Here is a 12,787-nt window from a genome sequence, read left to right on the forward strand (position 1 = left end):
TACCAGATGGGTTGTCGCTACCACATCTTCTGTAGTGTCAGTCAAAGACCACTTTAAAGGGCCTGCAAGATCTACCAGTGAGGAAAGGCTCTTGCTGCCAAGCCTGATAACCTGAGTTTTATTCTGGGACCATCACAGTAGGAGAAAATCAATTTCTCCAAGATGTCTCCTGGCCTACACACATATGCAACACACACATTCTAAAAATGTAATAAAAAAGAAGATCTCTTTAAAGAGGCCATAGACTTCAGTTATGCCCATTGCAAGGGGCCTATACTCTGAAAGTCTAACTACCTTCCTCTTTCTACTTATTAAATTTTATGGTAGGCCTTCCCTGCCCTGAAAAAGAAAATGCATGATCTGAATGCAAGTCAAGGTAGTATGGAATGGGTATAAGGATAAATGACAAGAGACATATTTCTATGGCTCTTTTTTTCCCCTCTGGCATGTAAACTATTAACAACAACAAAAAAGCATCACAGAGTCATTTCTTCTTGGACCTACCTATGCTATGGCTTCTACAGCCAGTGGTCTTTGTGTGCTGGCCTTGGATGTGAAGACCCAGAAGTTATGCATTGTTCTGTCAGCTGTCATCCTCTTCAGTTGCTCCAGATCTTCCCTGAGCTCGTTTCCAGAACACTGGCCCAAACCTGGCTGCATTTTTCATTCTTTCCATTCTTTCTGGGCTCCTGTACTGAGGTGGATGCCACACTAAGATTCACACAGTTCACTTCATGCTCAGTGTGCTGTTTTGAAAGAAAATGGCCACCAAAGGGAGTGGCACTATTAGGAGGTGTGGCCTTGTTGGAGGAAGTGTGTCACTGTGGAGGTGGCTTGGAGGTCTTATATATGCTGGAGCCACACCCAGTATCTTATCACTTCCTGTTTCCTGTGGGATCAAGGTGTAAGAACCCTCAGCTCCTTCTCGAGCACCATGTCTGCCTGCATGCTGCCTTGCTTCCCAGCATAAAGATAATGGACTAAACCTCTGAACTGTAAGCAAGGCACCACAATTAAGTGTTTTCCTTTGTAAGAGTTGTTGTTGCCGGGCGGTGGTGGCACACGCCTTTAATCCTAGCACTCGGGAGGCAGAGCCAGGCAGATCTCTGTGAGTTTGAGGCCAGCCTGGGCTACCAAGTGAGCTCCAGGAAAGGCGCAAAGCTACACAGAGAAACCCTGTCTCGAAAAACCAAAAAAAAAAAAAAAAAAAAGAGTTGTTGTTATGGTCATGGTGTCTCTTCACAGCAATAGAAACTCTAACTAAGACACCCAATGAGTTCTCTGGCTCTCTTGGTGAGCTCAGTGTCTGCTTTCCTCAGTACTTCACGGGAAAGTCTTCATTCTCCATTCATAATGGAAGTGACGGCAAAGGCTATTTTCTGTCGCTTGCCAATGTGGATGTTAAGTGCCAGCAAACTTTGCTGCAGCTTCTCAAGGACTGCTAAAGACACGGCAGCAGTAGGGTTGGCCTCCTGCTGCAGAGCTCACGACGGCTCTTGACCCGCAACGGGAAAGGCAATCATATGTACTTCTTTTTTTGCACTTATATTTACAATTACATTTACATTTTAATTTTGCACACCCAAGTAGATGGTGAAAGATTTCCTGTCAGCATTTCCCCTTGACTACCCAGGATCTCCCTGCTAGGTCACCACTGAGCTTAGTTTCGTGTATCACCTTCTAAAAGTTAGACACATGCAGATGTAGATTCTATTTTAAGAAAACTAAAGAGATATATATTCTAGGAACCTAGTAGGTATTTTATTGCCTAAAGCCCATGCATACAATACCATTTCTGTCATAAATTGTCTGTCTCTGTTATAAATGGTTCCTGTTAGTACTGACAGCAAATGTGACCAAATTCAGACTCTTAAGTCATCATTGAAAGTAAGGAGAAGTAGCTGAAAGGGATTAGATCATAAAGAAACCTGATTCATGACTAGCCAGTCTTTTCAAACCAACTGCATTATTCCTTATTTCCTAAAGTTGTAAAATGAACCATGCTCAGTGCTAAGGTTGAGCTGAGACTAGATCTCACGGTTTTGGCAAGTCAGTTGACTGGGCCTAGACAAGGGGCTGGATGCAACTTCAGTTGGAGGAATGAGTGTGTTTCCTTCCTGAGGAAGACCTTCTGTGGAACACGCCTGGAATGAGGACATCAGGAGGTGAGGAGGTGCTCAGTCAGGGCCTTGGCTGGATTTGTGTATGGAAGGGGAGTTATTTTCGGAAGCTGTAATTTCACTTTGAGATTTTTTTCTGGCTCATCCTATCTGCAACAATTTTATGATCTGTCTGGGTTGGCATTGATTATCAGCTTGATACAGGCTAGAGTCATCTGAGAAGAGAAATCTCAGTTGAGGAATTGCCTGGATCAGCTTGAACTGTGGCTGTCTGTGGAGGACTGTCTTGTTTATTAATTGATGTAAGAGGGCCCAGCACACTGCAGGCAGCAACCCTCCTCATGCAAGAGGTCCCAGCTATCTGTGAAAGCTAGCTAAGCCCGAGGGGTGGAGGTGTGAGCCAGAGAGAGCAAGCTAACAAGCAGCATTCATCCACAGGTTCTGCTTAGAGTTCTTGCTGAAGTTTCTGCCCTGACTTCCCTTAATGATCAACCTTGACCTGGAAGTGTAAACTAAATAAATTCAAAGTGTTATAGCATGGCTACAAAATGAAGCTAAGGCATTATCTCCAACTTCACATTTTCCTGTGATCTTACAGTTGAGGTTAGAAGTAAGAGGGATACTTCAAGATCAAGCTTGGAAAACTATGCTATGCCCACTCCCTTCTCATTCTCATAAATAAAAAGCAGCTAACTATAAGTCCTACTTATATTGACTTGACCTTGACATTCTTCTTCCCAGTTAATCAGATAAAGATGTAACTCTCAGTAAGACCATCCTTACAACACCATGACATACAGCAAACACTGGCAACTGGCGTGGAAAACAAACTGTATGAGCAATACTGTGCTAAGTGCTCAAGCAAGATCTGGTAAACAAACACCAGTCAGCCTCAGATCCTTAGCCACCTGTCTGTGATGTTCTGTAAAAGTAATGACATTTGTTTTGTCCCCTTGTAATCCAAGTATCAAAAGAAGAGAGAAGCTGGATGAGGGACTGGGAGAGAGGAAGGTGGATGTAGGGCATATGGGTGGGCAAAGAAAAACAGCGAAAGCAAAACCAAACAAGAAGATTTTATTTTGTTTTATACCTGTCAGTCTGTCTACCTGTATACACCCCCCTAGCCATGCTTGGGATTGAACCCAAGGCCTCAAGTATGCCAGGTGAGCATTCCACTACCGAGTTATTCCCCCAGCTCAGTGTTTCATTTTTAAAATGTAAATGTAGTTTTCTTGTTTCTTGAATAAATGTCAAAGACAAGGTAGTGTTTTGCTTTTATATTTGAAGAAGGGGTGAGGTTGGTATTAGGCATTCAGGAAGTAGAGAAAGGGGAAACGGAATATGGTCATCGGGTGCTGGATTGATAATGCTTGTAAGTCCTTTATGGTATTTAATCTTTATGAGGTGTAGGTCTGACCAGCACCATTGTAAAAAGAGGCAAATGAGGCCTAGAAAGAAATGAAGAGTCACTTAGTCATCTTCTCTCTATGTTCCTTAGGAATTTAATGTGGACCCATAGTAATACCTTTTTCTGAAAATGTCTCCGGCCTTTGAAGAAACTAAACTCTTGCCAGACTTTGCAACCAAGTTCATAATCTGTCTTGAGATGGTTAAAGACCAATTTCCTGGCCTTCGTACTCTGTCTTCTAAACTGTTTGTTGCCTTTAAGAAAATAAAGCAACTGAACCTTGTGCTGTGCTGGATTTCCCATGCAATCAGTTTTTACAGCCTAAGTTAATGCATAGCTTTAATCTTAAACCATGCACTCTCCCATGCTCCTTACCTTGAATAATGTGTGTATGTTGTGCTAATCATTTGCTGAAAGCAGCCACCAGGCTGGAAATAACTTAAACAACAAATAATCCTATAGCAGTTGGAAGCAATATGTGCCTATGGGTTGATTCCATCTGTGTATAGTTTTAGGTGCTGTTCTGGGTTACCAAAGTAACTTGTCCCCTTGTTTTTCTGTCAGAAAGTATCCCTCATTCCCCCCGCCCCCATATCATGTTTTCTGTGCTGTTCACTAAATACTGAGCATAGCTCTTTGTTACAACAGGGAACCTAGTCAGGCAGTCAGGACAGACACAAATCAGAAGTGGACATCAGACAGGTAACACAGACAGGCCACACAGCACAAGTTACACACAGATTGAAGACGTAGGGAGACAAGTAGGTTTGGGCTTGCTCTTGGTTTCAACTACTCCAAGTGGAAGTCTTTTTTTCCCCATCCCTTATTGTGATATTGACACATTTTGATGGCCCCTCTGAGTTTTCTTTAGTGAGTAGCTGGCACATAATTACTCAATAAAGTAAATAGTTGTACAATATTTTGAAAATGAGGTCTATAAAGTTAGCATAATTGTATGTAATTGATTTCCACCTTTAGTATGCTTAGCAGGCAGTATGATAGTATCAAATCATTAATGAAAAGCTAATTATGATAATTATTATTATACTATTTTCATTACTTATTTCAATTGAGCAAATATTTAATGAATGCTTAACTATGTCTCAGGCAATATATTAGGGAGGTATGTGGGTGTATCCATCCATCCATATACACATGTACACACACACACACAAACACACACACACACACACACACAAATATTGTTTGAGGGGGAGTAATAGTCCAAGTATATTGCACTTAGGATATGCAGTGGGGAATTGGAGGTAATAAGATCTACTGGATGAAGAAGAAACTTGGTTCTTTGGTAAAGAGTTTTGATTTTATCCAGTGGAATATGGGCACATTTTAATATCAGAGCATTTTAAAAATGACTGTTTGTATGACTATATTTAAATGACGCTTCAGGCAAGAGGAGCTTGACCTGTGGGGCCATGTTAATGTCTGTCATCATGCATCATGCTCTCTCTTTTTAGGAATAACAGAAGGAGCCATGGACCTGATCTTGATCAATTCCCTACCTCTTGTGTCTGATGCTGAAACATCCCTCACCTGCATTGCCTCTGGATGGCATCCTCATGAGCCCATCACCATAGGAAGGGACTTTGAAGCCTTAATGAACCAGCACCAAGATCCACTGGAAGTTACTCAAGATGTGACCAGAGAATGGGCGAAAAAAGTTGTTTGGAAGAGAGAAAAGGCTAGCAAGATTAATGGTGCTTATTTCTGTGAAGGTCGAGTTCGAGGACAGGCAATAAGGATACGAACCATGAAGATGCGTCAACAAGGTAACATGCCTCTAAATGATGGACAGGTTGGGTCCACTGGGGGACACACATATTTCAACAGCTGTTCTCTTTGAGATTGCACTAATTGCCCGAGTGTAGAGACTGAAGTCACTGTGTTCCTCAGCATTGCTTATCTCTGCTACCCAGTACATTAGAGTTGAAAGATGTAAACCAGTCTAATGCCCTCCCTAGATGGGGGCCAGCCAGGCTAATACTATACCTCATGTCTATTTCATAATTTGAAATGAAATATGTTATACATTCTAATTGTTTCATGATATTATGAACATATAATTTTTTTTGTTTTTTTGTTTTTCAAGACAGTGTTTCTCTGTATAGCTTTGCACCTTTCCTGGAACTCACTCTGTAGCCCAGGCTGGCCTCGAACTCACAGAGATCCTCCTGGCTCTGCCTCCCGAGTGCTGGGATTAAAGGCGTGCGCCACCACCGCCCGGCTAATGAACATATAATTATGTCACTTGTATATAATATGAAAATATCCTTGCCAAAATTATTGCCTATTTTAACATTGTGCATGTATTTTCTTTATTTGATATTTTGTTTGGTCTGTTGATAATTGCTCCTAAAAGTAGTTAATGTTTTAAAGAGTAAGAATGCTCTGAAAAAATTACAAAATGGTAGCTGGAGATGGCTCAGGAGTCAATCACACTCACTTTTCTTGTAGAGGAGCTGGACATAGCTCTCAAGACCCATATCAGGAGGCTCACAGTGCCTGAAACTCCAGCTCTAGAGAACTCACACATTCTTCTGGCCTTTGAGGACACCTGCTCAAATGTGCAATACCCACATTCAGACACACACACACACACACACACACACACACACACACACACACACTCAAAATAAAATAGATCTCATGGTTGGAGAGAGCTCAGAGGTTAAGAACATTTGTTACCCTCTGAGAGGACCTGGGGTCAATTCCTAACATCCACACACTGACTCACAACCATTTAGAACTCCAGTTCCAGGGGATCCAATGCACTTTTATGACCTCTGAGGACACCAGGCACCAGACACTCAGAGAAACATGCAAACACTCATACACACAAATAATCTAAAAAAAAAAAGAACTCTTAGAAATAAACAAATTAATTGAAAATAGACAAATGCAATGAGAAATATCTATCTGTAACCCAATTAATTTGGTTTCTTCTATCAATGATGTTTTTATTTTTTAAACAATGATATTATGTAGCATAACCACAAGTAGGCACACAGCTGTAAACATTTATAGCTTGAAAAACTAGGCTTGAAAGATATGTAGTTTGTTGGCTATAGGAACTTGGCTCAGTTCAATATATGTATTGTCTGGCACAGGCTACCCTAGGTGTGTTCTCATGGAGATGGAAGAGGAAGGAGAGAACAAATGCAAACTTGAGACTTCTTGAACTCTAATCCAGGACCTGTGTGTTATTATTACGCCTTGTTTATTGCCCCAAAGAAGTCAACTAGCTGAACTTAAAGTCAGAGTGATGGGTGCTACAAACTTACATGGGAAAGAGAATGATTTTAAAGAATGGAGAACTCTGACCCTCTTTGTAAGCTACCATTCTGGGAAGGAGAACACACTTTACTTTTAATGGTTGAGTACCCAGGCTCTATTAAGAAAATATTAGAATACAGAAGGAGAATTTTGAGAGCATCCTCTAAAAAAAGACTCTGCCCCTGTATCTTGCTCCATGAGGTGGGTATGATGGAACCATTCTGCCAAAATTGAAGTCTCAGTGCAATGGCATTAGGAATAGATGGCATGCAAACATTATTCGGTGATGTGCTCTGAGGCCCCGGGACCTGGACAGACAGGTAGACAGATGTCTGATGGATTTAATTTGTCTGATGGATTTGATGCTGTGTTCTGTGAAGAAGGCACAGATTTCATGCTGTGATGACCTTGCCTTCATCTCAAAGGAGCTACCTGGCCCCTCATCCATAAGCCATGTTCTTTGAATGGCTGACACCACAAATAAAGACATTCTTTTTAAGTTTTTGTTGCCTAAGCATAGGGCTCAAGAGATGCCATTTCGTGAAATGATGGTATCGTGAGCGCTTTCAAGGGTTTAATTTCTTATTCTTAAAAATGTTTTAATTTTTATGTGCATGAATGTTTTGCCTACACATATGTCTGTGCACCACATGTGTGCCTGCTGCCTGCAGAAGCCAGAAGAGGGTGTCTGACACTAGAGTTAGAGACAGTTGTGAGTCACCATGTGGGTGCAGGGAACTGAATTCAGGTCCTCTGCTAGAACAAGTGTTCTTAACCACTGACCCGTATTTCCACACCCCTCAGGGATTTAATTGCAAATGATACAGCTGATCTAGGTAAGTTGAGCCCCTCTGCACATTTTGATGTAAGAATCTGCAGGCCTTTGATTTTTTTTTTTTTTTTTACTATTTTTCTTTTAGTTTTAACTAATGTGTGTGTGTGTGTGTGTGTGTGTGTGTGTGTGTGTCTGTGACCACAACATGGGTGTAAAAAGGTCAGAAGACAACTTTGTGAAGTTGCTGCTCTCTTTCTCTTCACATTTATCTTGTATTCAGGGATCAAACTCAGGTGGCCAGATTGACAGGAAGTGCCTTTACCACTGTACCACTTTGCTGGCCTGGCTGGGCTTTTTAGATCCTTAAAGGTATTTACAAGCCACGTGTAAATGGAGATTTTGGCTCAGAATTTTGCTGAGCAAGCCCTGAGAGTCTGTGTTTGTATCACTAGGCCCAGAGACTAGTGCCTACTCTACCACCGACTGTACCTTGAGTTGTGCAAGTTTAGAATCAGTCTGTGTCTGACATCCACCTGAAATCATTTCTTTGAATTTGCAGCAAGTAAAATATTTGGAGGCGGCAAGCTCAATTTAAGGTCAAAAGTGATAAAATCTTCATTCCTCACAAACAAAGGACTTTCTTAGCAAAACTATACTGTTCACCTTAAAATGACATCAGGCCAAGTGGGAAAAGCGTGCGGCAGACATTCCCAGGAACGCAGCTCTCCACGGAGGGCACAGAGGTTGAGCAAAGGGATATGAGGTGTGCCAAAGCTATCATGGCTGATGGGCAGCTCTGTTATTTTTCACATGTCAGTTGGGTTTGATTTGTGTAAAGCACTGTGCTGTTTTGCTGAGTTTCCACATTCCTAAAGAAGATGAGCTGAGGTTTGTACCCCATTCGTTTAGAGTATGAAGTGTCAACATTCCCTGTTGGGGCTGTCTTGAGGTCACCCTTGATGAAATATAAATGATAATATGTAGAGCACATTGAACAGAGTGTTTGAAGTTGAAAACTATCACTAATGAGCTGCCCGAACTAAGCTTGGGGTCACAGAGGTAAAAGGTCTTTTAAATTCAGTTAAATGAGGCAAGGCAGGTTTCATGGTGAGCAACAGTGAGATGGGGTAGCTTTTATACTTATATCCTCCAAATCTGAATTCTTTCTCTACCATCCACCAGCTGTACAGCTTGAAACAAGCTAGTTGACTTCTGTTGGTCTTATCACTCTCTGCGAAATGGGTATAACAACACCTACCCTACACAGTTGTGTTAAACTCTGAGTAAGATTATGTATGCATATATATAAGCTCCATCCCAGAAGCACACTGATTTGCACAGCTATGTTTTCAAACACTTATATAAAGTAACACAATTCCACATAGGGTGCTTATAAACAGAAGAAATGGGATTTCATTATTTCTAGTGCAGAGACTGTGTTCACGGCTCTACATAGCCCTCTGTATAGCAGCCTTAATATTAACAGTTCTTTCTTCAGTTCTGAGCACGGGCTTTAAAACTACAAGGTCTCTACTTGAATCCCCAGCAGGCACCAGAGCAAAGAATGGAGGTGTGAGAGTGGATGAGCGGACGACAACGGCTGGTCTGAGCATAGGCGGGCTGGCTCAGGACAAGTTACTCTTAATTGAAATCATAGGTTTTCCTTCTTTGAAAATTAAGGAGGATAAAGATTATTTTCAGATTTTTTTCTGAAAATCAAATGAGGCACTTACAGGTTAGTAACACAGTCTGGTTCATAGTAAAGGTTCAATCACTATTATAGTACACTAGTATAGTAATTTAGTGGAGTTTGGTTTTTTGTTTTGTTTTGTTTTGGTGTTTTGTTTATTTTAAGACAATGTCCTGCTCTGTAGCCCTGGCTGGCTACAGACTCTGAGATTAGAAGCAAGAACCACCACACCCAGCTCTAGGGGGATTGGTTTTCCTACTCAGAATTTTAGGGTGTATACTAATTGTGGAAGCACAAACAAAGTAGGCAAAGAGGTGACAGGTTTTCTCCAGTATTGGGACAGTAAGACCGTCTTAGACTGTGACTGGGTCTGCCTTTCCTGGTGGCCATTCAGTGGAGGAAATCCGTTATAGAGAGAGTGATACTGATTACGGTACCAGGAAGACTATGTCTTTTATTTTTAAGAAGCAATTAGTTTATTGGGGTTTCTTACAAGAGTATGAGTAAGAGGTCACTCACAGGAGCAGAAATGACGCCAAGACAGCTGCACCACCAAAGCCCACCCCTGCATGAGCCACCCCTCAGGAATGCAGCGACCCTGAAGTACACTGCACACCTTGAAGGCAGCTACGGTCAGAGTGCCTCTTCCAGGCAACTGGGCTCATCTGAGCCTCTTCTAGGCAGTCCAAGCTATGTCTTTATGCTACCGCTACTATTAGTGACCTAGTCAAACATCTTGGGACGGCTAGGGTGATGGCCCAATTAGAAAAAAAGTGCTGCTTTCCTGTAACTTCAAGGACCTGAATTTGCTCCCCAGAACTCTTGTAGGAAAAAAAAAGAGGTACATGCTTGCAATCCGTGAATTGGGGAGGCAGAGACAGTAGGAACCCTGAAGAGGACTAGCCAGCCAGCCAAGCCTAATGGCTAAGCTCCAGGTGAATGAAAGACCATGTCTCAATAAAAAGAGCAGATGGCACTCCTGAGGAACAGTTCCAGAAGTTGTCCTCTGGCCTCCACATTAATCCACACATATGCATGCTTACTAGAACACACATGTGCACCTGTGAGCGTGCACACGCACGTGTGTACACACACACACACACACACACACACACACCATCAGGGGAACTCACATCCCTGTCTAGGAACACAGCTTTATAGGGACAAGCAGCAATATATTCCTCCCTGCTGCTGACTCATATAACTGGGGAGGAAGCAGAAAATCCATTTGAGATGTGCCAAACACAGTTTAAATTGGTTTGCACACCCCAACAATCCAACTTTTTTTTTAAATCAATGAAATCTAAAACAATCAACAGCAGTTTGCTCCAACCTCAATGGAGGATTTATTTTGCAGTAGTGAGTTACAGATAAAGTTTGTAACAGTTTTAGATCCAAAGATCTGTTTCAGAGTGAACCAGGAGAAGAAAAGGAAGTTTCACTTGAGAACTAACTTGACAGCAGAACATCAAACTACCTAATTGTGATGATAAAGCTGATAGAAAGGACCCATCTGTGTCTAAACAACACAAACACATTAAGAGTATTAAAAAAACAAAAATAGGAAAAGAATTGAAATCAAACGCATCAAATTCATTCTTCTTTTTGAGACAGGGTCTTATGTCACCAGGCTGGCCTCCAGCTTAGTCTGTGTACAGCAAAGTACCTTTGACCTTCTGCTCCATTCCCCAAGTATTGAGATTACAAGTGAACATTACCTTGTCTGGTCTATGCAGTACTGGGGGTTGAACCCAGAGCTTTGTGCATGTTAGGCAAGCGCTCTCCTGAGGGGTCCCAGCCTCAAGCCACATTCATGTCTTTTTCCTACAATTATTTCAGAGTATGTCATAGATTGGAGACTGTTTCCAGAAGACTCCCCTGCCTGCCATTCCTCTGGCAACTTTACAAATGTTTCCATCTAAATTAGTCTTATCCAAATGCGTAATGAGGGCTACCAAGACCCTATTAATGCATGGAGCACATCATTCTTGTATTCAGATGCCTTCACTAGCTAGTGAGTGTTGGACCTAGGAGAATTAGCACAAGCCTGATTCCAAGGCCTATCGACAGCTACCACAAGATAGATGTGGTCCTGCCCTTCTGGAGCCTCAAGGGAACAACAGGGGACATATACTATGAGCAAGGCTGTGACAAGAAAAGAGTCACCTTGTGACCACCTAATCTGAGTTCTAGGGGTAAGGCCCCCATAGGCTCTAATGTAGAACTGATGGATGATGGGTAGGAGCAGATGAGGCATAAGGGGAAGGAGTTGAGAGAAGAGATAACATCTATGTCTTAGACAAGAGTGATCAGAGTAGGGTTGTAGATGAGTGGAAAGTAAGCTGCAGTGGATGAGTGTGGTCCTGAGTCTGTATCTCAACTCTCACACTTGTTTTTGGTTTTAAATCAGCGGCGCTGGTTACTGTGTGAGAAAGGGCACGACCAAACCCAGTATCAGAGCTTTATTAGGAGGAGGGTGGGGGCACAGAAGAGAGTGACCAGACCTGTGGAAGACACGTGCAGAGCGGGGAGGAGGAGAGAGCAGAAGAGAGGGGAGGAGTCTGTGACCGGCTTTTTAAGGATTTCCCTGCACATGCTCATGTGGGCTTACAGAGCTACACACTGCATGCATTTATGCAATCACGCAGCACACTGATGTAAGATGTAAGACCCCTTTAGCTACTGAACTGCACATGTGTGGTCACACAGAATCCTAACAACATGAACATCAATGACTCAAACCAAGCTCAGCATTTTTCATTCAGGATAAACACCTTTGCTTACAACTTTCACTCTCATCCTCCTTTTCCTCTTGCCCTAAAGTGAACAAATGAAGTGTGTTCACAGTTTTCTCATCCGAGTGATATTATGCACGTCACCTGCCAGTATAGGGCTCAGCAATCTCATTTTATAAAATGAAGTGGTTGGCCTGCGAAGTCTTAGGAACACTTATCTGTAACCTGTGAGCTCCCTAATTTAAAAAAATCTGGCTTTCCTGGAATCGCTGTGTGACCTTGAGCCAGGTTACTTAAACTCTCTGTACCTCAGTCTCCTCATTTGTAAAATGGGGACAATGGCAGTGCTTATGTCAAAGAGATATTATGAAAAATAAATTCCTGTGTTTAGAACAGTGTTTTGTCCATGGCATTATTTTTTTTTTTTTTTTTTGGTTTTTTTTTTTTGGTTTTTTGAGACAGGGTTTCTCTGTGTAGCTTTGCGCCTTTCCTGGAGCTCACTTGGTAGCCCAGGCTGGCCTCGAACTCACAGAGATCCACCTGGCTCTGCCTCCCGAGTGCTGGGATTAAAGGCGTGCGCCACCAACGCCCGGCATGTCCATGGCATTATTAAACGGTGCTTGTTGTTATGATCCAGGCAAGTCACACGGTTTTGATAAACGCACACTGACTATATAACAGGCTCCTATACCAGAGGAGGCCTGAAGTCGAACATGCAACTTAAGTCCTTTGCTAGTATTTGGCAAAGAATGACCAGCTTAGAGACAT

General features: G+C 42.2%; 1 protein-coding gene across 2 annotated transcripts in view; it reads left to right on the top strand.

Moving 5' to 3' along the window:
- Positions 1-12,787, top strand: part of Tek (TEK receptor tyrosine kinase) — a 114,589-nt gene that overhangs the window by 35,622 nt on the left and 66,180 nt on the right. For both annotated transcript variants that reach the window (XM_006974017.4, XM_006974018.4), the window contains exon 2: positions 5,004-5,315. In XM_006974017.4, the coding sequence (XP_006974079.1) occupies positions 5,004-5,315 (312 nt within the window). The remainder of the gene's footprint in view (positions 1-5,003; positions 5,316-12,787) is intronic.

The sequence above is a fragment of the Peromyscus maniculatus genome, chromosome 2 (assembly GCF_049852395.1).
Source record: "Peromyscus maniculatus bairdii isolate BWxNUB_F1_BW_parent chromosome 2, HU_Pman_BW_mat_3.1, whole genome shotgun sequence".
Lineage (NCBI taxonomy): Eukaryota > Metazoa > Chordata > Mammalia > Rodentia > Cricetidae > Peromyscus > Peromyscus maniculatus.